Source organism: Copadichromis virginalis, linkage group LG7, assembly GCF_057382275.1.
Source record: "Copadichromis virginalis isolate Kocher_CV1m ecotype Utaka linkage group LG7, C_Virginalis_male_GT1.1, whole genome shotgun sequence".
Classification (NCBI taxonomy): domain Eukaryota; kingdom Metazoa; phylum Chordata; class Actinopteri; order Cichliformes; family Cichlidae; genus Copadichromis; species Copadichromis virginalis.
The window spans coordinates 24,267,965-24,295,874 of record NC_140624.1 but is presented as its reverse complement, the minus strand read 5'-3'; the positions used below and the strand labels follow the sequence as shown (position 1 = coordinate 24,295,874).

At 40.9% G+C, this 27,910-nt stretch overlaps 2 protein-coding genes and 1 non-coding gene across 3 annotated transcripts; 1 reads left to right on the top strand and 2 right to left on the bottom strand.

The window, feature by feature from the left end:
- The first annotated feature begins 137 nt into the window (after positions 1–137).
- On the top strand, positions 138–7,310 carry LOC146705073 (uncharacterized). The gene is made up of 8 exons (XM_085462639.1): positions 138–530; positions 1,208–1,348; positions 2,249–2,449; positions 3,618–3,805; positions 5,779–5,992; positions 6,292–6,390; positions 6,500–6,567; positions 6,746–7,310. The coding sequence occupies exons 1-8, from the start codon at positions 138–140 to the stop codon at positions 6,903–6,905; spliced, it is 1,464 nt and encodes a 487-aa protein (XP_085318765.1). The 3' UTR covers positions 6,906–7,310.
- eif4g2b (eukaryotic translation initiation factor 4, gamma 2b) lies at positions 7,058–22,393 on the bottom strand. The gene is made up of 21 exons (XM_085460982.1): positions 22,279–22,393; positions 21,617–21,725; positions 19,147–19,212; positions 17,645–17,770; positions 15,194–15,296; positions 14,931–15,062; positions 14,547–14,613; positions 14,295–14,446; positions 14,048–14,158; positions 13,553–13,735; positions 13,188–13,329; positions 12,933–13,096; positions 12,668–12,781; positions 12,095–12,223; positions 11,802–11,906; positions 10,795–11,010; positions 10,312–10,570; positions 9,476–9,680; positions 9,071–9,279; positions 8,786–8,907; positions 7,058–8,631 (listed from the first exon to the last, which is right to left on the bottom strand). Exons 1-21 carry the CDS (start codon positions 22,391–22,393, stop codon positions 8,566–8,568), a joined length of 2,895 nt encoding a protein of 964 aa, XP_085317108.1. The 3' UTR covers positions 7,058–8,565.
- On the bottom strand, positions 12,320–12,493 carry LOC146705072 (small nucleolar RNA SNORD97). The gene has a single exon (XR_014921821.1). It is a non-coding gene; the product is annotated as a small nucleolar RNA SNORD97 (small nucleolar RNA).
- Positions 22,394–27,910: the final 5,517 nt, after the last annotated feature.

Genomic DNA, 27,910 nt, shown 5'->3' with positions numbered 1-27,910 from the left:
GGCTTTTTAAGGAATAGAAAGTGTCCTCTTACCAAAACACAGAGACTGTTTGCCTCAGTGCGTTGTCTGCTATCGTGTTGCCCAATAAATGTTGAATGAAGCTGGGCTGGTGATAGGATCCACCCAGTGAACCAAACATGAAACTGAGAACTTTATTCAGGTTGCTGGCCTATGTTCTAACAACAAACCGGGAGCCCTTGTTTTCCTTTGGTGACAGTGACATTTTGGCAAAACTGCATCAGTCGTTTTGTTTTTTTCTCTTTTTCTTTGAAATGTCAATCAGGGCCAGATCGCACACAGATCTGCAGATGTCCTCGCTAGATGACAGCCTGTACAAATCTTTCTCCATGAGCAGCAGTAACGTTAACAGAGGCAGCCGGTTCAAGGATGGGGTAACGGAAGAAGTTAAAGTCCTCTCCAGGCCGTCCAGGAGGCCTGTGCGGGCGGTCAGGCCAGTCAGCGCCGTCAGCTCCAATGGCTCCTTCCTCCAGCTCAATCATCTGCAGGGGGAGCTGGTCAGAAAGAGGAAGGTAAGAAGGTAGAAAAGGACAATGAATGTTTTCTTTACAAAATGTAACGTTAAGATTAAATAATTCGTATTAACTCTGATTCAGCATTCAAATATTCAGGCAATTGTAAAATCAGTTACAGAGCTAACACACACTTTTTTCACTTTTAGAAACATTTTTATTTGTATTTATTTATTTTGTAGATTTTACTGCTGAGTTCTCATATGATTCATAACAGCAGGTGTAACATTTAACATCCTCCAGCTTCACTGTAAGAGCATCCTTACAGGAAATGTATGATAAATATTAATAATTCATGTTGTGTAAGCCAGTGCACTCGTGACCTCTCAGATATCTAAGACCTTGGTTCAGAAGCTGAATCCTTCTGGGAAAACCTGAAGGAAAAGAGTTTCCCAGACGAGCGTAAAAAATTATCACACTCGTATTATTATTTCCAAGGCCAGTTAAATGATCTTAAAAAGACGACATGAACCATAAACCATAAAACGTAAAACAAAAAGCATGATGAATGTGAAAAAAATGCTGTAAATATAATGAGAACTTGTAAAGGTCATAATTTCTCATGATGACATAATTCATTATTTTATGAGTTTGTATATTTCGGGGTGGGTGGTGGTGCTGGGGGGCGGCTCCGTAGCTTCTAGTTCACACTGTGTGTCACTAATAAATTCTCTCAGGAATGTGAGGACCTGAAGAAAGAAAACAAGTATTTATCAAACGAGATCCACATGGAACGGATTATGATGCGCACAGAGAGTGAGCTAACCATGAGGAACCTCAGAAACTTGAACCAGGAGCTACAGGCTCAAGTTAAGGAGGTACAGCCAAACAGTGTTATTAAATGGCACTAATAACCAAGAGATGAAACAGTAGGCCACTTATGAGCACAAAAACGAAAGTATAACCACACGCCTATATGGTAGTCAATCAGACTTTTTGGAAGGAATCAAGACATGTTCTTCTTTCAAACCTTGTCTTTACATCTGTTGGAAAACTTTAATTCAGTTACATCAAGTTACAATTGGCTTATAGCAGCTTCCTGTTCTCCAGGACATTAATGTTAGATTCATATGTTAAAACAGCAGCAAAACAGCATGTGCTTCTATCAAACAGTGTTTACATGCCAGCTTTAAATGTCAGACTAAATTTACAGCTTTAATAAAATATGTGACCTTTTTATATTTTGAAATTTATGTGTAAAGAAAACCTGCTATGGTCAGTTAGCCATTCCTCACCATGTTTTTGACAAATGGGCAACTGAATGTGTAGCATAAACCAGGAGAACCGTACTGCTTGACCCTACACAGAGAGGATTATGTGGCTGTGGTATGCTGGGGGAGATCTTTGTGGCAGGAAATGTGACTGCCTTTTCAGAACTGCCATTGTGTCAATGAGGGAACATGAGGGATCTTTACAGTAGGCATTCTTTAAATAAAAGTAAGTGTTATAAATGAATTTTTTATGTCCAGAAAAGCTTGTTAAGGTGTTTGAAGTCTTAGATCTAGTTTTATATAAGACATCTTATATGAATGTATGAAGGAGATGCATATTATTCCGCTAACCTATATAACCTAACCCATTCATGCCAGCTAAAGCAGACCCTTGTCACTCCAAAGGGTTAGAATCACGTTACGTTGGTAAAACAAAGCAGGCGTCTACTGTTTCTCGATCATGTCACTGCAGCACGCATTCACCTCTCTCTGTGTGACCCAAATCAGCTGAAGCAGAAGCTGTACCAGAGCCAGCAAAGGTCGATGTTATGTTCGCGAGCTGCAGATGAAGCAGAGGAGTCCAGGGCGGAGGCAGAGAAGGGCAGGGCTGTGGCTGAGGCTCGGTCCCTGGGCTTTCAGCGGGACAAGGATGCAGCTGAGGCTGACAGGGGACGTCTGAGTGAAGAGCTGCAGAAGCTTAAAAAGGAGGTAAACACATGACAGAGAACGCTGATCTATTAAGCTGAATACAATTCCATCCATCCATTCACTTCGCTTGTCCTTTTCAGGGTTGCGGGGGGCGCTGAAGCCTATCCCAGCTGTCTTAGGGCGAGAGCTAAATAAAAAATTCCTTTGATTGTTTCTTTATCTTATTAAATAAATAAATAACACTGCAGATGGGCAAGAATAGGATAGAATATATACTCTTCTAGCTAAATGAAGTAAAAGTGTATATTTTTTCCAGTATTTTATGTTCTCCTTTTCTTACCTTGTGAAAAGGTTATCACATGGCATTTTCTGTTACTGTTATAAGACTAGAAACAGTACTTACAGTATTCACATAGTGGAACCTGATTAGGTAGCTATTTGCCAATCTGTAAGTAACGGGAATTATAATGACAGATAAATGAAAATGAAAAAGTAAGGAAGAAATTGGAGAAACACCCTTCAACCATGTTATGAGTGTTGATGTTGCATAGTCGTACCACCAGAGGGCACTCTGCAAAGCGTTTGGAGCACCAAAAACGCAACAGCCAGCGGATCTGAGCAAAGACGGGCAAAACAACTGTTAGACAAATCTGTTTTGTAAATTTAAAAGAAAAAAAACCTATTGGATGATATATGAGAATATCAGATTTTTAAATAACTAAATATTATCAGTCCTAAAAATCTTGTGTTGGTTGGGATGTATCACTTAGCTTGCTTTGCATCAGTTTGTTGACGTGATATAATATCGGACATGATGAGTTAGGAATCCTAAATAGATTGAAAATGACTTTTGATCATTAAAAACAAGCATTCTAAAGTTAGCTATTTTGGGAACATGGGAATATTTGACATGACTACACCATCGATTTTCCTTGATGTCACTTTGGGGCTTAATGAGTTAAAGTGAAGGATAAAGCCTTAAGAGGAGCTTTCCAGGATATGTACATGGTTTGTGACGCCCGTGTCATCATGGCAATCCATCGTCCAAACTGCAGATGCAATCTCTGTGGGCAGAAATAACTCAAAGTGCTTTTAGATGCAGTTTTCCAGCTCAGTTCCTTTTTTTGTTTAACCTCAGTTAATGAACTTCCTGAATCAAGCGGGAAGATTAGTTCATTCAATCAAAGCCCGTAACACTTAATTTGACATCTGCTTTTTCTTTCTGCAGCACGCGAACATGCAGCTTTTACTGGCACAAACAGAGAAGAACTACTTTGAAAGTAAGCTGAAGTTGGATCGGGTGTCTGGAGAGAAACAGGCCCTCCTGCAGGAGAGCAGGAGCCTGGAGGCAGACAGAGATGACCTCCGACACAAGCTGAGGAAGCTCACCCAAGAAAATGTCCAAATTAAAGAGAGGTAGATACATTTTAGTGACACCTGGCAACTGTGATTGATTTTCTTACATCCCACTAAATCATCTTTAAGTACTTCTCTTTTCTGATTTTTGCTTTCAGGGTTTTGTTTTGTTTTTATCATTAATGAAAAATAGGAGTTGTGCTTTAGTCCTAGCTTCTTCTACATAAATAAGAAGTTGTACTGCCTTAACAAGAGTAGATGAGGGAAGCAATAATCCATCCATTCACTTCCACTTATCTTTTTTCACGGTCGCGGGGGGCACTGTGGGGCCTATCCCAGCTGTCATAGGGCGAGAGGCGGGGTACGCCCTGGACAGGTCACCAGTCTGTCGCAGGGCCAACACACAGGGACAGACAACCATTCGCACTCACATTCACACCTATGGGCAATTTAGATTAATCAATTAACCTTTCCCCACAAGTTGCATGTCTTTGGACGGTGGGAGGAAGCCGGAGTACCCGGCGGGAACCCACGCAAACACGGGGTGAACATGCAAACTCCACACAGAAAGACCCCGGCCAGATGATGGGGTCTAACTCAGGACCTTCTTGCTGTGCGGCAACAGTGCTAACCACCGTGCCACTGTGTTGCAAATCTATGTATAACAGTACACTGTGTGAGCCCAAGAAGAAATAATTTAAACATCTTAGTTAGAGATGTCTTCTTTATTCCTTACTTTCCTGTCAAAAAAGTGAGATTTTTTTTGAGTGTGATAAAAAAAAAAAACTATTCAGATTTTTTGATTAAAATGCATTTTGTACCAACCAGTGCTCTGTGATATACCAAATACACAAGCTCTTTTTAAAAATCCAATCTAATGCTGGGAATATAGAAAAGAGCAATTCTAACATCAGGATGTTAGACCTATGAACATGTTTGTATATGTGTGTGATTACTTTGACTTTTGTTTTTAGAGGGGTTTTTTTGGATTTCCCATTTATCTTCAGAGGGAATTTCCCAAAACTCAGTGTCATTGTCCATGACCGTCCGTGGTGCAACAATAACGGCCTTTTAGTTGATAGCTCTGAGAAAATTCAATTCAGCTGAGTCACATCAGCAAGGCAGAGGAGGAGAAAACAGAAACAAAGAGAAAAGTCAGAGGAAGCGTACTTGACTCCAAGACAAAGGAGCTTGCAAAGAAAAGCGTCTGGACTTCTTTAAGTTGCTTGAAGACGTTTCACCTCTCATCCGAGAAGCTTCTTCAGTTCTAAGGTCAAATGGTGGAGAGTCCCAGATATAAACCTAGTGGGAGTAACCCCCCCACAGAGGGACAAAAGGACCCCCTGATGATCCTCTAATCACCTCCACCATTTGACCTTAGAACTGAAGAAGCTTCTCGGATGAGAGGTGAAACGTCTTCAAGCAACTTAAAGAAGTCCAGACGCTTTTCTTTGCAAGCTCCTTTGACTACGATGACCTGGATGACTGAGAACCTTCACAGACATATTGACTCCAAGACGTTCCGTACAATATATAAAGGACTTTAAGAGGCTGCTCTGCTAAGTAAAAGTGTAGAAAGTCTGTAAAAGTGTACTTATTTACCTTCACTGCATAGTTTTCACATGATCTCTGTGTTGTCCCGTGAACACAACACAAGATGACTCTTCTAAGAGTGTGAGGAACAGTACCAAAGACCAGGTGTGCTTATTTTGCACAGACTTCGAGTCAAACAACAAATACCTGACTGGACAACACAGTTAACAAAAGTGCTTTGAGTACTCAGAGTAGAAAAGCACTATATATATATATAAGCACTATATAAGGACCAGTCCATTTACCATTTTCAATTCACGTCTTAGGGATTTTCTTTATTTTCTTTATTGCTTTTATCCTGCAGACCAGAATGAGAGTACGCTTCACAACAGGCTGAAGACAAGACGTTTAAAGATTTAACTGGATTTAGCTTAAAGGTGCATGAAGATGCAGTCTGGCTATGATGTTCTAGCATGCAATTTCATCCTGTCCCTTCTCAGTGAGATGAACTGGAAACGCAGAGCAACAGAATCAGAAGAGGGGAGCAAAAGAGCTACCCAGGCTCGGCGGGAAGTCGAGGCAGAGAGGCATCTGGCTGAGAAGGAGAGGCAGGAGAGAGTGGCCGAGTGCCTGAGCTGGAGGGAGAAGTACCAGGAGCTGGCTGACATGTTTCAAGTTCAGGAAGACCTCAAGGCTCTGAGGCAGAATAAAGCAGTAAGACAGCACCACTGCTCTCACGCCCACTGAACAATTACAAAACAGTGGACACTACTGTGCTTTTGTGCCATCTCCCACCTTTTATCCCCAAACAGTCACGGAAGAAATTATTTGAACTGAGCATAAAATATACTGTTTAAATGATTATTTCCATCTTGAAAAACGTCCCTGAGTGATTCACTGTGGTACAATATTGCAAGTCACACGTTTGCAACAAGGCTGAAAGAAAAAATTTTTGTTCTGTACATTTTCATCTCTTTAAAGTAAAATCTTTAAGTGATTTTTTTTCTCAACAGTGTCAAGCCCACATCAAAAGCTACTTCCTGTGCATGACTGAAAGCGACCAGAGGGTTAAAATTCTCAAAAATCCAGATGGCACTCCGAGAAATTTCACAGTGAGATGATCCTACATCTCATACTCACATGAGAGCTGTGCATGTCTAGGTCTACAATACAGGACATTTAAAAAGTAAATCAGAAGCTTATGTTATGGTTTTTGTTCAGGAAGGAGATCCTGTATACATCTCCACTCCAGAGTCCAGTGTTGAAGAGCCTGAAAGGAGTTCATCCAGGTAAACACAAACTTTGGCCACCAGGGGGAAGCCACACAAACTACAATCGTTCAGATATGGTAGCAACATAAGATTAAAATTCTAATTTACAAAAACGTGAAGGCAAATAGGTAAGTGTAAAGCTTTTCTCTGGTTGAAGACCACTATTAAGAATTAATTGTGAACTGTATTCACTCAGGACCATGCTCAGGGTGACAGCACCACACATGGGGAGAGATCTGGGTCCGAGTCACTTTGATGAGCTGCCTGCCTATGGAGGAGAGCGACCCGACTCAGGCCCTCTGCGCAGAAGCAGGAAGGTGGTGGAATACTTCTGGATTCCCACAGATCAGGACTGACCACGAATGTAACCACATGCTGCTGGGAAAATCAAAGCACTCCAGTAGAGCTGCTGCTTGGAAGATTCAAACTGTTGTTCAAGTGTGAAGTATTTTATTGGACAGATGGAATATGTAACTGTAAAGCAGAGTAAATACAGGTAAACAGTAGGTGCTCATGTACTGACTTTATTGACATTAAAGCAATAGAGGTGCACAATAATTCTGAATACCTTACAATAAGACCCTAATCATATGTCTTAGACATAATCATGGCTTGAGAGTACAATTCTTGGTTAAGCCTGATGGTCATTTGTTTAGCTTTAGAAGGGAAATGAATTACAATTTATAGTTTGCCAATTTAAGAGCCAGACAAATCTAACATTTATTATTTTGAGCCCTCAATATAAAAACCAACCTCATCAGGGCCGCTTCAAAATCTAGTCGACATTACTCTTTTGATAAGTACACATTTCATCATGTGGGTGAAATTTAAAAAAAAAAAATCCTAATGAGATGTTAACACTTGTAAAACATGCAACGGCATCATTGTTAATGTCTGCTTCAATACATTTATTGTGCAATTAGGCCAGGATTAAACCAAATACTTCAGCATCTGCATGGGCTCAATATTCTTCTTAGTGGATTTCTTTATCCCAGCACAAAAAAAAAAAAAAAAGCCCATCTAACTAAGAGGTAGAAACACAGGCAATTTTGAAACGTGACGACAGCAAACCAATGATTACAGATTTATTTTTTCTCTTTTTTAAATATTGTAACATTTGGAGAATGGGTATTGCAACCACTCATAATAATGATAAAAAAAAAGACAGGAAGAAAGGACAGAACAAAAAGATTAATGCTAATGAAAAAAAAAAAAAAAGAAAAAAAAAACCAACATGCTCATCATCAGGGACTATGAAGAGCACTTATTAAAAAAACAAACAAACAAAAAACAAAAACAAAGTGGGAATTTAGTGAGCACATGTTGAATAAGAGACACCTTTATCAGTCATGAAATGTTTTGCCAGCTTGTGCTTCATTCAACTTCAGCGGGCCATCTAGGTTTAACGTGTGGTTCACGAGAAGGATCGCTGTGCAGCCCGTTTGTCTACATCCCCGGTGCTGTTTTTAAGCATGTATGATAAAAAGCAATCCAGGCTAGGCCCTGATAGAAGATCACAAAAGCAGCTTGCTGACAAGACCTTATGTTAATGTTTCTAGTTCTTTGCTTTGTAACTAGAATTAGCAAAGATCGTGAAAGATTTGTCTTATTTTAGAGAGGAAAATCCTACATGTTCTTACCATAAAGCAGTTTCCTATCTGGGGGAGGTTTAAATCCGTAAGAAAAAGCAATACAGTGAAAATAAAGTTACAACCTAACGGAGCAAATTGAGAAAAACAATACATGGTTGAGCCACTCTAGAATTCATGTAGCTGATTAGGAAACAGATCTCAGAAAATTAGGCAACAGATTAAACAATGCTTCTCAGCCTATCATCACGGTGCAGGTGGTAGCACATGAGGCCCTGTCGGTAAAAGCTTTCGGTTTATATTTGCAAGACACAAGCAGCCGAGTGCCACATCGTAGTGGTTAAATTAAGCATGGAGTTTAATAAGGTAACACAAGTCTAACAATAAGATACGGTTGATCTACGCCATGATGCTTCCGCTTGGTTTCTTAGTCTGCGTCGTCCTCAGATTCCTCCTCCTCTGCCGTCTCCAGCCAGGTGAGCCACTGGTTTACCTGAATTTTTTTTTTTTTTGGGGGGGGGGGAGAGAGAGAGAGAGAGAGAGAGAGAGAGAGAGAGAGAGAGAGAGAGAGAGAGAGAGAGAGAGAGAATATAAAACTTGTCAACTCTTGTGTTTTCTTTCTAACAAACTAAACTGCACTACTGTACCTGGAATAAAGCTTTTCCTTTTCCAGGGAATTCTTGGGTAATGTCTTCTTTCCATGCAAGGAAGGCTTCCTCTTCAATGATCTCCATGTCGTAGAAGTTGACAAAGTAGCGCAGTAGCATGCCTTGTTAAAAACAATAAACAAATGAATTAATATGCACTTAATTCACAACTCCTGCATTATTTATATTTCACTTTTGTAACTAATCCGAGTAATCAAGATTTCACATCCCTGCACTCCCCATTTCTTGCTGCTTACTAGCTAAACTGTACAAGATTTGCTTTACCTTTAGGGAACCCCCGGGCATTGCAGTGCACCTGCAAGGCGTAGAGGGCGCTGACCTGCAGCTCGGTATGGTCGTGCAGGAACTTCTGCATGACGGGCTTGAAGGCCAGCAGCAGCTGTTTCTCTTGTTCCAGCATCTCTTTAGAGGGCGCTGCCAGTTGCTCATCACCCTCTGCCTCGCACAACTCTTGGGAGATGTACTGGAGGAAACTGAAAAAAGATCAGAGGACAAATGTTAGTTAAACTAAAGAACTTCGTTACAATGCCTTAAATGTGTGACCTTGCGGCTATATATTTAGTGACATCGCAGACAAACCAACACTTGCATGCAATTTATAACTGTTATAAAAACAGACTAAGACTATCCTGGGAAAACAGATTCAGTCAAGTCCATCTGCAAATTTACCTGGTCATGAGGATGTTGACAAAGCCTTTATCAGTATGAAACTTGGGTGAAATGTTGTCTTTAATCCACTTGTAGATGGACTGTGGAGAGGGGTCTGCCTTTATCTGCTTCAGCAGCTCCTTCTCCAGCTTCAGCAGAGGGAACAGGAAGCTCAGGCCTTTCCCCTCCAGGATCTCCAGCATGCGGTCCTTGTTCTGATCAATTTCTACCAAGTGGGAGAGCAAGTCATGTATTAGCCAGACAGAACGTGCTCCTGATATGACCTAGGTAATTAAGGTTTCAGAAAGTGATCATTTTAATATGGTCAGGAACAAATATTTAGCTCCATCCTATTAAGATTTCATTTACTCACAATACTCCAACATAACATGCACAAGAAGCATCATTACCTACAAATCTCTTCTGACAAACTGACATTTGGCAGGACTGTGTGTTACTGTAACTTCATTTAAATATGAATAATGTTGTCTCATTCAGACATCATCGATGGGGGATGGGGCAAACTTGAATATTCACTGGGTACTGTACAACTATTCTGGTGATCGTTATACTGTAAACTGGAGGGAAATGCTGAGAATATAAAATGACAGAATAAAAGAAGCCTAATAGATGAGGGGAGAAATCACTTTGGCATTTTTTCCCAGGAGGGGGTAGAGTAACCCTGTGCTCTCTTCCATCTGAGATTTTATTCCACACTTGCTTCTCCCCCTCCCTTTGCCACTATTGCCAAGTGCTTATTGGTGATTTTAAGATTTATCTGTTGCGAATTGTTGCTATATTTAAAAAATAAAAATTAAAAAAAAAATCCTGAATTGGTAGATGGATTGGGGGCCTACCTGGGAGCATCTTCTGCATATTGACCTTGCTCTGCTGGAAGAGGTCAGTGAGCCACTCACGATCCTTGAGCTTGGCCGTCTGCTGCAAGCAGAGCAAGAAGAGTGGGAAGTGGGTTCCGTTCTCCAGGGGGTGAGCCAGCTCCGCCACGCTCACCAGCTCTGCGATGATAGCCCGAGCCGCAAACTGGGCCAGATAAGACTTCACCAGGGGCACGTCCACCTCGATCTTAGGGCACTGGTCCAGGACGTTAAGGAAAGCCTAAAATGAGTGAGGGGAGAAAGAAAATACCTCAAGCATGAAGAATAACACTATGCCCTTCTGGGTTCAGTGACATACGATGTAATTAGTCACAAATAATTACATCAATCTCAGTGAAATAATTGTGAAATAATAAAAGAGCTTTTCTTGTCTTTAAACGTACTGAATGTGTTTGTGCTCAAACACAGAAATGCTCTCCAATACTGAATGAACAGCAGACATACCTGCATGAAGTTCTCCCCAGTGATGAGGCCCTCAGTGCGGAGTGTGTGAATCAGAGTGCTGGCGTGCTCTTTGTCCTCATCTGGACAATCCAGGGAGCACACAATGATCTTACTGAGCATCTCTGGCAGGAAATGCTTTGGAGCCTTCATCTCTCTCACGCCACTCACAGCCTCAGTCAGGTTCTTAGTGTTCAAGTACTCAGTCATGATTGCCTCCTAAACGGAGTAGGCAAGCACATGAACAGAACTGAACCGTGGTCACTCTGATCACCCAGCATAACAAACTCATCCGTAGGTCTTGTGGTTTCATCTACTCTGTATGCACATGCTGAGGAGGTAAAATGCTTCAAGTCTAATTCATCTTTTTAGTAGCAAGCAGATTATCTTGCAGGGTGGCTGTAGCTCAGGTGGCAGAGGTCAGCCACTAATCAGAAGGTCGGTGGTTCGATCCCAGGCTGCCTCCTGGCTGCATGCCAAATATCCTTGGGCAAGATACTAACCCCATGTTTGCCTACTGGTGGTGGTCAGAGGGCCCGGTGGCGCCAGTGTCCGGCAGCCTCGCCTCTGTCAGTGCGCCCCAGGGCAGCTGTGGCTACAATGTAGCTTACCATCGCCAGTGTGTGAATGTGTGTGTGAATGGGTGAATGACTGAATGTAGTGTGAAGCGCTTTGGGGTCCTTAGGGACTAGAAAAGCGCTATACAAATGCAGGCCATTTACCATTTACACCAAAGTGCTTACATAAATATATTTTGCCACTTCTATATTTCACCAGTGATGAATAGAAACTGCTAAACAGGGAGGCTTACCAATATTCATAAGTGAACTGCTTTGCTGTTATGGTTACATCAGACAGTGTAGCAAACCTTTTGGAAAACTGACCTGCAGTTTTAATTCAATTGTGAGTATGCTGTGGTAAAGCTTTTTATTCATGAGGATTTTACATGATTGTCAAGTGTTGCTTCAGCCTGGAACATATGCTTATGTGACAGAAACTGTTCTCCCTACCGTCATTTTAAGAAGCTCCTCCTTTGCAGGAGGTGGTTTCTTGTTAGTCTTCTGCGGTTTCTCTTGAATAGGTGGAGGGTTGGTCTTCAGGCCAAGCTGTGGAGGCTGAGGGCAAAAGTCATGTATTTGAGTTCACAGATACAGCTCTCCAACAAAACGACACTTCAATCTGTGATTTAATGTTTGCTGTTTATATGCTAGTTGTACAACAACCAGTTTTTTTGTTGTTTTTAAAAACTCACCAACGGTTCTCTTAGATTAACTCACTGACAAACAAGTAGACACTCTCATACCTGTCCCAGAGGGGGAGTCTGAGTGCGTGGGGGTTGGGCACTGGGAGGCATCATGGTCGGGATCTGGGGCTGGAGCTTGGGCACCTGGTTCTTATTGAGGAGGAATGACTGAGCAGGCCTGAGGCTGATCTGTGGGGCCATGAGGCATCATGAACAAAGGAGACAATAGTATTAGTCTTTGTATGTAACAAAAACAACTCAAGTTCCATATCAGCTATAAATAAAATGCCCTCATATCTCATAATCGCAGTCAGCGGACCCTGTTGCCAGTTTGAATAAAAAGGAGAAGTGGAGGAGGGACAGAAAAGAGGAGATTAAAGACAGAGACGATAGTAAAAGAAAGACTAGCAGCAGGTTTGATTCCTCAGAATAACGCGTCTTTTTATAATCACTGGGCATCACGACTCAACACAGGACATTAGGAGAGCAGAATGCAGCCTTTACAGGCTAGTGTAAAACATTTGATGTTTTAACTTTGTTAAATCTTTTTTTAGTATGACACACACACAAAAATAAAAAAAATTAAAAAAGTTTTTGGCAACAATTAACTCAGCCACGCTAGGAGCTACTTACCTCGTCAGCATTGAGCTGTCCTTTCTTGCTGAATCGTGGAGGCATGTCCTTGGACTGGACCTGCTGCTGGGCCATGTGGTTCTGGTTCTGGTTGAGGAAATGCTGGTTCTGAACCTATAAGTGTTCACACAGGCAAAAGATTCAAATGATCAAAGACAGTCAAAAGCAGCTAAACAGGTTCTATAATTTGTTTCCCCATTTCCACACAGCTTTAACCTGGAGAACTTTAAGACTAAACTAATGTAAACTTTCAAAAGCAGGCTACCTGGTTGGACTTAACAAAAGACTTGGGCCCCATGTCAAACTGTGACTGAGGTGGAGGGGCAATGTGGCCACCGTGGCCATTGAAGAGTGGGTTGGTGCGATGGCGTCCCATAGTAGGCGAGTACCTGTCCTGAATAACCCCCGGGCCAGTTCCAATCCCACTGCCTGAGAGAACAAAGATGTTTTAAGATGGCCTCGTACAACAAAAACAAGAAAGGAAGTGCACAGGCATACATGATACAGGAACAAAACACACCTGGCATCTGTCCAAACATGTCAGCCAAACCCCCAAGAGTCTCCCTGTCCAGTTTCATTCTGCTGGGCATGAAAGGGCTTTCCAGGAAGAAGTCCATCCTCATCCCCTGAGACATGGGTGCTGGGATGAAAACACCCAAATCCTACAACAACATGCATGACAGAATCAGTCAATAACTGTGCCACAGTCCAGAATTCAAATTCAATATTAACCATTTTGAAAACTCTGAACTAAATTAAACACATTTCAGAGTGGAAACCTTTAACTGTCTGCTTACTTCTCGCATCACATTTATCACAAGGGACTCCTTGCTAATGTACAGAAACGTAAACAGAATGAACTGAACCCTTAAATAATGGACTCGCCTTCACTGCATCTTGACGGATCTGGTTAATTGTCTTTGGTCCGTTATCGATGAAAGCCTTGCGGGGGACCCAGTTGTTTTCTCGAAGTTCCACTGTATCTTGCAGCAGGAAGCGGATCCTAGCGGGCAACTCCTTGTTGTTCATTAAGGATCGCATACGGCCAAAGTACTGATCCATTAAAGACTGATGACAGGATGGAGAGAAAAAGGAAGTGAGCAAAGAGCAGTTCGTAAATAAAGTTTTAGAGCTGATTTTATATCAACGCTGGCTGGGTCAATTGCCTTCACGGTTCTGTCTGATGGAGTAAAAACAATAAATGCACCTACTTTTCTTGCATTTAACAAACTAATGATTCAACTTTGTGACCTATGAATGTTAGTTACACAGTCATTTTTAATAAATAAATAAAAAAAAGTGTTGAATTGAGATGTTGTGTTTACACCTTAAGCCTATACACAGCCTCTCCAAACAGCTATAGTTTATGAAAGCTGTCACCTTTGCTTTCTCATGGTCGAGTCTCGGCCCCACTGTTCTCATTATCTGACAGAGGCATTCCAGATCCTCCCCCATATCCTTGAGCTGGACTCTCTTCTTCTTTTCCAGAAGCTTCAGAGCGCAGGGAAACAAGGGAGAATTGTCATGGAATATGTAATGGATCTATATTCTGGTTTATCTTGCAAATAAGAACCCCAGAATTAAAAGATAAGATTATTAAACACAATTTAAAAAAATAAATCCATACTGTCTTGATGCATTTATGAAGGATAGATTCATGGATGAGGTCAAGTTTGCCAAGTTCCCCGATGAATTTAATGTTGCCAAGCATCTTGATCTTGGCAATGGCACGCTGCTCCTCCTCCTCCGAAGTAAGAGGGTTGTCATGTTTGTCATAGACTGAGGCGAAAAGATTATCAGAGGTAAGCAACAAAAAGTTTATGTAACTAACTACACCACGAGGACCTCTTGGGAGATTCACAAAGACAAACGGACTTACTTTCAACATTTCTGGTGCGGTTCTCAAATTCATCTTGAAGCTTGGAAATCAGCAGTCTTCTGAAGGTCTACAAAAACCAGACAAAACCCAATGTTTGAACAGTTAAAAAAAAAATGAATTCAAGGCATTTCCATAAAGGTTAACAAAAAGTGTTAGGACTTGCTTTTTTCATCTGAATAAATGGGGATTTTAAAAACAATAGTCATTTAAAAAAAAAAAAAAAAAAAAACCCACACAATTATCCTTTTCAAAAGTAAAGAGTTCCTAATGACTTTAAACTGTGTTGAGCAGGCCTAATAAAACAGCAAGGTCACAAACAGGAAAAACTTTGCTGTATCACAGACTGAAAAGAATATTTTGCAGCAGAACATCAGTGAGACTCACTGTGCTCTGCTTTTGGGGTGTCTGGATATCAGGTGAAGTGCCATCAAAGTTTGGTGCGTCCTCTGCCAAGCGCAGACATAGCTGAGCATAGAGCGAGCTATATTTCGGCTCTTCTAAGGCTTTGTCTACAATCTGAAATGCAGAAACAAAACCAGGGAGGTCATTAAAGCACGTAGTGTATGAATCACTCAGAGCAGCCGGCCAAGTATAGATGCATACATTTCCATTTAGCTTCGTTCCAAAGAATACAGATAAGTGCTTACCAGCAAGATGATTCCTTTAAGGACGAGTTTTGAATCTACGCCCACATTCAGGAGCTCAAGGCATAGCTTGTCAAACTTCTCAGGCGTGAGTTTGTTGAGTATGCTAACAAAAGAAAAGAAAAGAAAAAAAAAAAAGAAAAAGAAGAAAGAGAGGTAGCAAGACTAAATATTAGAATCTGAACACTTATTAGATTTTAAGGATTTTGACTGGATATAATGATTGCCCAAGACCAAAAAGTAGGCATGTGATATTGCCAAGAAGGTTCTGTTTATTGTAAGGGGGGGAAAAAAAACAAACAAAAAAACAACAACAACAACAACAACGACCAAAAAAGGAAAAAAAAAAAGAAAAAAAAAAAAAAGACAGAAATCCTGAGCTCAGATCCTGAGCATTCTGTGGTCAACACTGGCAAGCTTAGATTGCCAGAGGAAACACTGTCACCCGATCTTTTGTACTTGTGAACATCTCCTGATACATACAAAGCAGAGCTTAAGTGCCTTTAGCAAAACACATGCCATGTAAGTGACTCCAGCCCTACGAAATTCAATACTTCATTTCTAATCAAGTTGGAATAATCTCAATAAGAGGTATAAACACCTTAATGAAAACCAAAATTATATTCTTTTGGTAAGTCCCTTCATGGATTGCCACAGCAGATCATCAGTAGGGCTGCCACGATTTGTCGACTAGTCACGATTACGTCGACTATCAAAATCGTCGACGACTGATTTAATAGTCGATGCGTCGTTTGAAGCTTTGTAAGATCCCAAAAGACGCAGGAATAAGTAGCAGGATTTAAGAGTGTAATAATGGACTGAAACAGAAGATGGCAGCACTGCATGTACAAGGATGCCAGCTGCCGTTAAACCCCGAAGAAGAAGAAGCAGCAGCTGTGTCCCAGAATTCATAGCGCGGCCCAGCTTAGTTTCCAACAATGGCGGCAGCTAGTTAGTTTTAATATTACTCTTATTATTCTTTCTGGGTCACAAAATAAACGTTTAACATATTTTCAGCCGAGAATGTAGCTGTGTAAACCTCAAATATCGGCTCAGTTTATCAAGACAACACATATTTTCAAAAGCGCTCCGACGTTTTCGGAGACGTCTGTTACCCACTAGCTCGATAGCTAGCCGGGGGCTAGGTCACTAGCGCGGTGAGAACACCGGACTCCCCGCAAATTGTTTTCAAACCCACCGCCGTCTTTCGCTACTCAGGTTAAATATATATGAGTCACTTAGATAAATTAAAAATGTTATTGTTTGGCTTTTTTTTTTTTTGTATTTTATTTGTTCCTGAGTAAATCGGTTTGTCTGAGATTAAAGTTATAGTTTTTACACAGCTGAATAAACGTCAAGCAGACAGCTGATTATCAGAAGTGTGAGATGCTGGAGAATATACTCCGTTGTCCTGTTATATTTTAGATAGCAAGGAGTTTATTAAACTTCACCGAAACAATCTGCAAATTTCATTAAAATTGAATAAACTATCATCTTGTCTTTATTTTTAGTTAGCACCTTAAAAGCTTAAAGCTGTAAGCTAATGATAGTTATATAAGAGCAGATGCTGCTGGTGCAATAAGCTGTAGTTTTACGTCCAGTGGATGATGATCTGATTAGTCGACTAATCGCATAAATAATCGGTGACTAGTCGACTATCAAAATAATCGTTTGTGGCAGCCCTAATCATCAGCCTTCATCTCACCCCATCCCTAGCATCCTCCATCACACCATCCGGCAGCATGTCCTCCTTCACTACATCCACAAATCTTGTTCAATATATCCACTGACCCTCCTCTGCACATATCCAAACCATCTCAGCCTTGCCTATCCAGCTGTCCCTCTGATGTACTCCTCTCTAATCCTGGCCAAACTGATCACTTCCAATGGAAACCATAACATCTTCAGCGCTGCCAACTAACTCAGGGTCCTGTCTCTTTTCTTAGTACCGCTGACTCCAAACCATCATAGCAGGTCTTACGTCTTGTAAATCTTCACTTTCACTCTTGCTTCTATGCTTTTGTCACAAATCACACCTGAGAGTCAACTCCACCCTGCCAGCACTCTCTTCCTCACTAGTACATCTGTCTCACTCTCATTCACACACAGCCCATGGAGACTCCTGCCTCCATCTTACCTATTCATCACCACAGTAAACAATGACCCACAAAACAAAATAAATCAATACCAATAATAAATTAATTAATCTTAACTCTTAAGCTGGTATTTAACAGATTCCACAGAGGTCTGCACAAAACAAAAGTATAATTTGGATGAAGATTAAACTTGATTTACAGACAGGTTTACTGTGGCATCCAAACACTGATCTGTTTAGATGAATTTGTTTAGTTGTTTAGTCTGAGCACAACTGAAATGGGTTAAGTAGCAATTAAAAAAAAAAAAAATCTCTCTCTCAGTCAACCCTTTAAATATGCATCGGGAGTTGAACCTTACCCCCTCACTTTCCTGAAGATTGCATCGTGTCGCTCTTTTTCGTTGCTGGAGTTGACATCTCGTCTAGTGCTTCGTGAAGGAACCCATCTCTGAACGCTTTGCCCTGGGGTTTTCCCCAGGAACTCGCTGTAGAAATACAGAGCAAGAGATTGAGTATACTGGCACAGAATCTCAATTTGTGGTGGGTAAAGTGAAATGCGCAATTGTTCAAGCATAGAGCTTAATACCACACACTCATCACAACAGTGATCCCCGCAGGTCTATCTGCCCCCTCAAAGCATGCAGCAGAGCAGCAATAATTAAAATTAGGTGTTAAATAAAAATAAGTCTTGGTAGCCGGGGATCAGTCCACCAGGGCCTCCGGCTCCTGGCCACTGCCCGGCACACAATGCACCTACGGCACCTCCTGCGGGTGGTGGGCCTGCGGGAGGATGGGCCCATGTCCCCTTTTCAGGCTGCACCCGGCCGGCCCCCATGGACTAAGGCCCGGCCACCAGACGCTCGCCCTCGGGGACCCTCCCTGGGCCTGGCTCCACAGCGGGGCCCCGGTAACCCTATCCTGGGAAGGGTAAACTGTTCCCTCAACGTTTTCCTCATAAGGGTCTTCTGAAACCCTCTTTGTCTGGTCCCTCACCCAGGACCAATTTGCCATGGGAGACCCTATCAGGGGGCAAAAGCCCCCGGACAACATAGACCCTGGGATCCCTGGGACATACAAACCCCTCCACCACGATAAGGTGGTGGAGGGGTTTGTTCTCTCAACATCCTCGAGGTCTCTACAGGAGGCTCCTTAAAGGCACTTAAATAGGGGGAATTTGTTTTGTGATATCCCTTATTTCGTGATCACCCTTAGAGATAGGGTGAGAAGTTCAGCCATCCGGGAGAGGCTCAGAGTAGAGCCGCTGCTCCTGCACATCGAAAGGAGCCAGCTGAGGTGGTTCAGGCATCTGACAAGGATGCCTCCTGGGTGAGGTGTTCCGGGCATGTCCTACCCAGAGGAGGGGACATGCCCGGAACATGTCCCCTCCTCCGGGCAGACCCAGGATACGCTGTAGAGATTATATCTCTCGGCTGGCCTGGAAACGCCTTGGCGTTCCCCCAGATAAGCTAGAGGAGGTGGCTGGAGAGAGGGAGGTTTGGGCTTCTCTGCTTAGACTGCTGCCCCCGCAACCCGGCCCCAGATAAAGCGGAAAAAGAAGATGGATGGATGGATAAAAATAAGCCTCTCACTAAAAGCAGTCAAAAATATTTTTAAATGGTCAACACAAATGTTAATGCATTGCCAACTTGTTAAATACTTTTTAAAACTCCTTTGTTGTAAAGTGATCTCAGGCTTCCCAGAATGGTAAACACGTTTGGGCAATCTGCAGCTATTATGTTGCATGACATCAGGGTAATCAAGATTTTCTAGTGAATCTCTTCCACACTGGGGGAATGAATAATACCTACTGATTCCTTATTACAACCAATTAGTTTATCACATATTAAGTACACATACAAACCTGTTGCCGACAGTCTTGGGATAGTGCTGAGGTGCACCCCTACCACCTCCTCCCCCCGAAGAAGCACTGCAGAAGTAAACAACACAGTGGAACACTTAAAATTCATGCAGCACTGGTGTGCTTTTTCATTCAACCTTCAGTTGCACTAAAGAACACACTGAGAGAAAAGCACTCACTAAAAATACATTTTTAAAACTGCACAGTTGGATAATTAACTATTGTAAAGAGCTACATAGATATAAAATAACACACCGCACAACACAAAATATCTTTCCAATTAAACTGTAGCACCGCAACTGATCACTGGATTTACAACTATCATCTAGTTTTTGTAATCGCTAGAAGAACAAAGCTCGCTTGAAATCCTATAAGGCACTAAATATACAAATTAATAAAAATTAAACTAAACTGAGAAGTAGTAAAGGTTTGGCAGGGCCAAGAGCTTTATGAATAAGACTCACTTGAGGCACTTATGCCAGTTATTAGAGAGCCAGTAACAGTTTGTGTTTGCTGACAAAGAATTGTTATATTTATGAATTGCATGACAAATTCAATCCATCTGCAAGAAGAAAGGTTAACTCCAAATGTAAAGTCAGCTTGGTAAAAATGCAGTTCTCTGGTATAGCCCTTACTTTTATGTTGTATTGTTGGATCGAATTTAGTTTCCTTCTACTTAATTTATGTGGATTGCATTCAGAAGTTGCTCAGCAAATTAACCCATTATTGCATTAATATTTTTTTGTTGTTGCTGCCATTTTGACTTAAATTATTTAGGTCTGTTCTTTTCTGAAACATTGGTAGTTCATATTCCCAAAACAGCTTCTACTTAAATAGAAGTAAATTAACACCAATAGGATGAAAAGACAATGCTATTGGTGTATCCATCACTGGTGCTTATTGTACATGAGGAGAGACAAAAATGGCCTGGTAAATGGTAAATGGCCTGTATTTATATAGCGCTTTATTAGTCCCTAAGGACTCCAAAGCGCTTTACATATCCAGTCATCCACCCATTCACACACACATTCACACACTGGTGATGGCAAGCCACATTGTAGCCACAGCCACCCTGGGGTGCACTGACAGAGGCGAGGCTGCCGGACACTGGCGCCACCGGGCCCTCTGACCACCACCAGTAGGCAACGGGTGAAGTGTCTTGCCCAAGGACACAACGGCCGAGACTGTCCAAGCCGGGGCTCGAACCAGCAACCTTCCGATTACAAGACGAACTCCCAACTCTTGAGCCACGATCGCCCCCTATAATGTATAGCTCCACACTCAGGGGTTAAAGTGGGCAGAATGAGCTGGAACTGCAACGTTTAAATGAACAAATATCAGCAAACACAGTATCAGCAAAACTGTCTCTGTGCAGTTTTTCCTCACTGTCTGTCTGCTAGCTAAAGGTACAGCTACTTTATTTCCCAGGGAGCTAAAAGAAGGAGCGATGAAGCCGCTCAGAGACAAAGAAAGAAGAAGGTTATTTCTAAAGTTAAGGAGTACTTTGTGACATTTGAGAGGGAAATTTTAAAGATTTTGTGTAAAAGTATGACAATTAATTAGGTTTTTTTAATGAACAGATATTGGTCAGATATAAACTCTGAAAGGACAATGTCAGGTTACACTATGTTTAGATGGAATTAACTTCAGTTACAATCATTTTGATTCACTCACTGAATTCCACCTTTATATTGCCTGGGTGCTGGAAATTAGCCGTGACAATCCGTGTTAACATCTGCTTTGCTGTTTAACGCAAGTCAGCTGATCACAGCCTGCACACAAAATCTACTAGTGGTCACAACAGACATTAATGTGACATTTCTAAGTCATACCCCCCCACTCTCCACCACTACAGATGATCTACAACTGCCAAATCCCAACCGTACTCCTTTCTCTGTTTAGATGTGGAGGCAGCATCCATCTACAATGCAAGCAACAGCAGCTAGGTAGTTTTTATAAAATTCTTTTAGTTTTTACTCTGCTTGGGTTCTACACAACAGATGCTCAAGCTTTCATTACCATTAAGGTTGAACAATTGTTTCTATTCGTGTGACTTCAAAATAGTTTTATTATTATCATTATATTAACACATGAGGTTCAGCTTCCTTTGCAAAAACAAACAAATTTATTCATACAAAAGACCTTACTTTTCCCCGTTACCTCAGTCAAGTATCTGTACCTCTACTCAAGTGAAGAATGACTGTAACTTTGGCTACCTCTGCCTGCAGATGTGCTGCCTTTATCAACATGCAACCAATAGGACAGAAACCCTTTCAAGGATCAGTCTGTATACCCAACCCCCTTTTTCAAAAGGTCTCACAAAGAATTGCCTGACAGCCATTTTGAGCCTTCCCACATCCTGCTTTGTTCTATAGGCCGGAAGTTCCTGCTCAAAATGCTAGCAGAGGGCTAACCATGGGGAGAAAAAGAAAATTCCATGTTGGCATTTCCTGTACAGGCCATGACTTATTACCTGAAACGAGAAGCACCCCCTTCTGCAATCACACTCTCCACTTTGGCGGCTTGAGAATGAAGAATACTCAAAAGAATAAGAAGAATAGGAAGGGATGGGGAAAACGGTGCTGAGGAAGAGAAAAGGGAATGCAATTAGCCACTATAGGGGCTCTGGGAAAACAAGACAGGCACGGACTACACGATTAGAGAAACGTTAAACAGGACACGATTAGGTTGTTAAAAAAAATACCCAAAGACATTTACACGACTGATAAACAATTCCGTGACTAGGTCTTCCGAGGCCCAGCCACTCACAGAAAAGAATAAATAAAAATAAATAACATAAACCTGCCTCTTTACTTAAGCAAGTTATACACGAACCCACTACAGATGTGTTTGCTGAACACTGATTAAGTGGCATGATAAAACGATATTAAATGTCGAAATGTAAACATTTGTGCAGGTCTTTGCTCGGCTACAACAAAGCAAAGGTGCGTCAGCTAACTGGCTAACCTAATTAGCTAGCCTGGTGGGTCTCTAAAGCCATAGACTACGTCACGACATTGCTAAGATTTTTAGAATTTTTTCCATAAACCGTGTTTTAACATTATAGTTTTCTACAATTTACCAAGTGTTAAATGAGAAGCGTGACGCTACGTGGAAATAGATGCTTGGGGTTACACTGGCTCTCCACAGTTGGTGCTTTGTGTTGCTTTGCTGCTATAGCTCGAAAAGAGGACCAGTCTGCATACCCAGCGCTGCACCGTGTTGCAGTGAAACAGGGCAGGGCAAGCATGGCTGGCTAACGTTTACAGCCGATTCTTCGTGTCGCCATCCCTTGCTGAGATTACTTATACAGATTTCATACGAGTGTTGAAGCGAACTTGGCTGAATCTGTGTGGTGGGACTCGTGAATTTAATCATTTAGCGGACCCATTAACACGTTTGTGTACTTTTAAGTTTTCGTTGGAGTAGCTAAAGGACGACGCCATTTTCTACCTTTATTTAAATTAGCCGAGACATCTGCAAGCTAGGCTATCCACCGGCTCTTAAGCTAATATGCTATAGTTAGCTTAAGCAAGCTGTTGGTAGACGTTTCAATTTTAGCTTACTAGCTAGCAGAAGCCATTTTGGAAAAACCAGTGCGGTCGTGTAAAGGAAAGAAATGTCTTACCTTCACCAAAGCAACTTCAGTTTTGTTTTGTTGTATGACTACCAAAGAAGAAATGAGAAGATTTATAAATAAAGAGGGTTTTGCGTTGGGTATTAGGATAGCTAATAGCAGAGAGATAGCCGCATAAACACACACACACAAACCCCTTACTGGCCGCTTTGTTTGCATTAGCTAGCTGGTAGAGAGCCCAAAAGCTAGTAGCCTTATGGGGGCAGAAATGTCACCAATTTGCATCACCACGCATCTTGTTGCCATGTCAATTCTGTCCAATCACACCAAAGATATGTTTTTAAGGCGTTTCTACTATCCAATGAGAGCACCGCCTTATTTATTTGATTGACACACAATTCAACCTATGGCGCACAGGGACAAATCAACTAATCACTATATTTTTTTCAGTAATTTACAAAACTGACGAATTTTTAAAGTAAAGGTTTTAAAAAAAATTGTACAAAACGGATTTGATTATATTTGAGTTTAAGTTATGAGAAAATAATTCTTACTATTGACCACTGGCTATTTCTTAATAACCTTATTTTGCTTTTCTGTTCTTTTTTGTAAATACTTTTTTGAATAGTTTTGGGAGAGCTTCACACCATACATTGTGAGTGTTTTCACACTGGGGGAAGCCCCATAGTTCTGTAATGTTTTCCCTCAGTATATATTTTAGTTGGTCATGTTGTTCAGAAAAATTACACTTCACATTTATATGGACTTCACACTCTTACCCTTTTGACTCACCAATCAAATGAAAGTATTTTTTTTTATTAGTCTTCTGTTACTAATGGCTTAAAGTCCACTGACAGTCTTTGAAAAGTTTCATTCATTTTCATTCTTATTGTTACATCCCCTGGCTAGTCTAGGGGGTTTGAAGGGACAAACATAAAGGTGGAAAGTGAAGGAGGAGCCAAGATGGTAGTTTTAAAAAGGTTTATTTAATGCTAGTGATGAAATTTGGGTTCAGACTGAGGTATAACTTCAGGGAGAGCCAAGGCCAACATAACAAACAAAACACCCCTGATGTGAAAATAAAAGAAACTTACCTAACTCCAAAGAAAACCAAATATACAACCTATAACCATAACCTACCTAACAACACGTAAACAGGAGAAAACAGGGTGTCAAAACAAAAGGCAGCTCTCCCCTACAAGCAGTCTGAACATGAAAACAAAAAAATGCACATACAAGTCACAAAGGCATGCACGCCTGTACAGGTATGGAAAACAAAATGGCCAGAGGGCACAGAAACACTGCTCCACAGGCCTTAAGTATTCTGATTAACAATTAGCTGGACTCTGAGCAGCATCCAATCAGGACAGAGGAGGTGGAGCTTAGACAAAACATAAGGAGTTAGTTGAGAGAAGAAAACCAACATCCTCCTGTGGGATGTAACACTTATATATAGGTTAATCTCCAGGAAGGAGTTAATCGTGTATAAAAAGAAAGAAGTGTCTCATGCAAACCTTTATGTTTGGATTTTATTTTCGTCTTGTTACTTCAAGTTAGATGAGTGGTTCAGTCACCATGAGACTTTAACCAATGGCCTTTTATTTAAGAGCTCATTTGCCCTGCTACTTTTGTATCTGCTGAATAAAATCCACTAGGAAGTGGTCAGTGGATTTTATTCAGTCCAGTGCCAAACAGTTATGTCACTTAATTCACAACTGCCAAGTTTGGAGCTGTATAGGCCCAGGCCAAGGGCAAACCACTCACACTTATAAGTTGGCTGAAAAGGGGTCTTGACCTCCTCTTCTCCATGCAGCCAGGAAAGTAATTGGGAACCTCCATCACCCCAGACACCCCCCCCCCCCCCTCTCCAATACTTGCAGTTAATCAAACTCCCACCTCTTCACCTTTAGCAGCACTGTTGCTAGGAAAACAACATCCAGAAAAGGACAGAAAACAGGAAATAAAATGGGCTTCCAAGAGTCAGTATCTATTCCTTAAAATGAAAATAATTTTAGTTTATGTTTTGTTTATGTAACCAGTAGGCTTCATGCAACTGTAATGGCAATTTTTATCGGTGAAACCAACTTACGAGGTTGGGCTTAAATGTAAACTGTGTCTCGTTAACTGAAAACCACACACCCTTAGCAGTCTAATTTTGCCCCATTAGATCAGGATTAATAATGCACACACAACTGCAAATGCCACGGATGAATACTCGTGTGAATCCCCCTCTCTGGTTTAGTAGCATCTGGTTGAAAGAAACGCTGTAAGAAAGGTGACTTTGGATGTTGGACATGGCATTATAATAATATCTGTAACATAGGATGTATAACATCATCAAAATCAAACAAAACATACAGCTTCGAATATTTCAGCCACCTGCTGGTATTTAAGTAAAGCATACAAGGATGACAAAGAAGAAGCAGTCGGCCTCTGTTAAATTGTAGAAACTTTTTATTTGGCATTTTTTTCAAGTGTTATGCTAAACATATGTAACATAAAATTATTTCAGTGTTTTTAGCATGAATACAAAACACATTTGCTAATATTTGACATTTCAGCTGAAGTTGTTTTAGGAAAATAAAATAGTGTTGACCATTACACACCCTCTATTTGTTTTGTTTTTTCATTTTTGAAACATGCTGGGAGATTCTCACTTTATTTTGTAATATTACAGGGTATGCATTGTTTATATTAGGACATTACAATCTTATCCTTTTGACTCAACAGACAAATGTCAGTAATTTTTTCATTAGTGTTTACTTGGCTTTGAATGTGGTATTACTATCTTCTTAAAGACCTTTCTTTTAGGGAAAAAGGCCCGAATGAACACAAAAACTGTTTGTTTGGAGGATATAGAAAGCCCATTGCAGAAAATACCAGAGCATTTATCACATATTAATTAAAAAGCCATTCCAATAGTGTGCTACTTAATTACTTGCTGAAGAAAGTAATCCATTACACTACCCATTACATTACTTTTCCATTTCTCCATAACATGACCTGAAATGCATTGTCACATAATTACCAGTTAACATTATAAACCTTGGGCTATAGTTTCACACACCGACACACCCCAACAAACACAACAATGTCGACGAAACGTTTTGTACCGTCAAAGGCAACCGCGGGTGCCTTTGATTTCATTCTATAACACTGGACTTATTTTTCTATGAAGGTTTGAACTTTGAGAGTGTTTAAACAAGAGAGAAAAGTGTGCAAATGTTCGTGCCTGTCTGAGAAAGGTGTATAAAGTGTGTAGTGAGGGTAAAAAAAAAAAAAAGTTGGCTACTTTGCGGATTTCACCTATCGCGGGTTATTTTTGGAAGCTAACTCCCGCGATAAACGAGGGACCACTGTAATAGCAAAAATACAAGTGTATGAATGTTTCCCAGGACTAAAATCTTCTGATGCTGAAATACATCTTTTAAAATTAAACCTCCCACACTAAACAAAGAAGGGGAGAAGGGCACAAGATGATGACTTAATACTGCTGCATGTGTATACCACAAAGGATGATGTTGCATTGGTGTTTGTGAGAAACAATACCTGGAAATGAATAAAAATAATTAAACAAAACTAAATTTGCCCAGAAACATGCTAAGAGGAAAGTGGAAGAAAGGGATGCTGTGTGATACAAATGAGAATTGCATTTTGATGCAGGTTTTTCAGATTCCCACTAGAGGGCAGAATGAGCTCTTTATTTGAAATGGAAAAGCCTTTGAAGTGTTCACTGACTTCTGCTGTCTGCTGTTCAGTCCTCCATTAGGTTGCACTCTCACCCAGGATCCTTCCTGAAACTTATTACCTCCCCCTCTCAGACCCACTGACTTCAACCCCTGCAGACAAAATAGAGCACCTATATTCTTGACCATTGGCAAGACTATCATGTAGTTCTCTCCAGCCTCTTTCTCAATTCTCTCTCAATTATTATCCCAGCTTCCTTGAGGAAAACTTTCATCTTGCAGGTGTGCATGAACCCGTCTTACTGCTAAAGATCTCTGACCCAGTTAGTTATCCTTATATAATAATAGTCCACAGGCCCTCATTTAAACCACCAGCTGAATCTTATGCCAGCCTCACCCTCCGTTTGTGTTGTTAAAGTACAAAGTGATTACAGATTTAATTAGCTCAGGACCTTGCTCCCATATCTGTACTGATATTTGTGCAGAGTTTAGAGATAAAAGTCTCAGCTGTGTGGCAATAAGTTGCAAAAAGAAAGTAGCAACGTTTCTGCTCTGCTTATCTGAGACCAAATCACTGCTGTAAGGTGGTAAAAATCACTTCCCACCCTCAATCAAAACACAAAAAAACATCACTTTAAATAATTTCCTAATCTGTTTATCAGTTTTCGGTTTTAAAACAAAACAGGCAACATCTCCCAAGGAGATTTTGCGTAAAACAGTCAGCATGTAGAGCTGTACTTTACTGACACATCTCCTAAATGTATTTGAGTGGGCTTCCAAAATCTCTGTTCTCTTCGCCCACACTAAAAACAAGTCAGTTTTCAGATTCATCTCCTCTAGAGGCAATTTTTTAAAAAGCTGGGCTTTTTGAGTGGTGAAATGGCTTGATATTCCAACCAGTTATGGGCAGCACAAGGATGTCTGAAAAGAGGCCCTTTACAGAAATCATAAGCATAAAGTTAGCATGGACACAAGGTCAAAAGGAGGGAAACAAAGACGAACTATGAAATCAAGAGTCTCAACTTAAGGGTTGTGATAAATACTACAACCTTCCACCCTTCCAGTCATGTTCTATAGGTAGATAGTTAAACATAACGTACAGCATGTCATTTTTAAATAATTTGATCATATAAAAGTTTATGTTGTCATATATAAAATATACTGACCGAAGAAGTAAAAGAAGCACTCCCAGTAAAATCAGATGAATGGGGTTATCTCTTCATTCCAAAATTCATTATAGGGCTGTTATTTTTCTTAGGCATCAAACGTTGTTTTTATTTGCCTTACTCTCAAAAGAAATTCAAAAAGAGCTTTTTTAAAGAACCAAGTGCTGACAAAGGTCTGTGAGGACGGCTGGGGTTTAAAAAAAAAAGAACCACTGTGACCTTTTCAAAAGACGCATTTATTGCTAAATGACAGCCACAGTATTATTTCTTTCTTTTACTTTGCTTGAATTTAGTTTGACTTAACATGCTTATTTGTACTTCAAAAGATGAATAGGGTC

What these genes read in the sequence shown, in the direction of transcription:
- LOC146705073 (XM_085462639.1), top strand. Translation starts at nt 138, where the DNA reads ATGAAACTGAGAACTTTATTCAGGTTGCTGGCCTATGTTCTAACAACA. An exon ending in CTCTGAGGCAGAATAAAGCA is followed by an intron (nt 5,993 to 6,291) that starts GTAAGACAGCAC and finishes TTTTCTCAACAG; the next exon opens with TGTCAAGCCCACATCAAAAG. An exon ending in CCTGAAAGGAGTTCATCCAG is followed by an intron (nt 6,568 to 6,745) that starts GTAAACACAAAC and finishes GTATTCACTCAG; the next exon opens with GACCATGCTCAGGGTGACAG.
- eif4g2b (XM_085460982.1), bottom strand. Translation starts at nt 22,393, where the DNA reads ATGCTTGCCCTGCCCTGTTTCACTGCAACACGGTGCAGCGCTGGGTAT. An exon ending in CACCCCAAAAGCAGAGCACA is followed by an intron (nt 14,614 to 14,930) that starts GTGAGTCTCACT and finishes TGGTTTTTGTAG; the next exon opens with ACCTTCAGAAGACTGCTGAT. An exon ending in TCCGTCAAGATGCAGTGAAG is followed by an intron (nt 13,330 to 13,552) that starts GCGAGTCCATTA and finishes ATGTTGTTGTAG; the next exon opens with GATTTGGGTGTTTTCATCCC.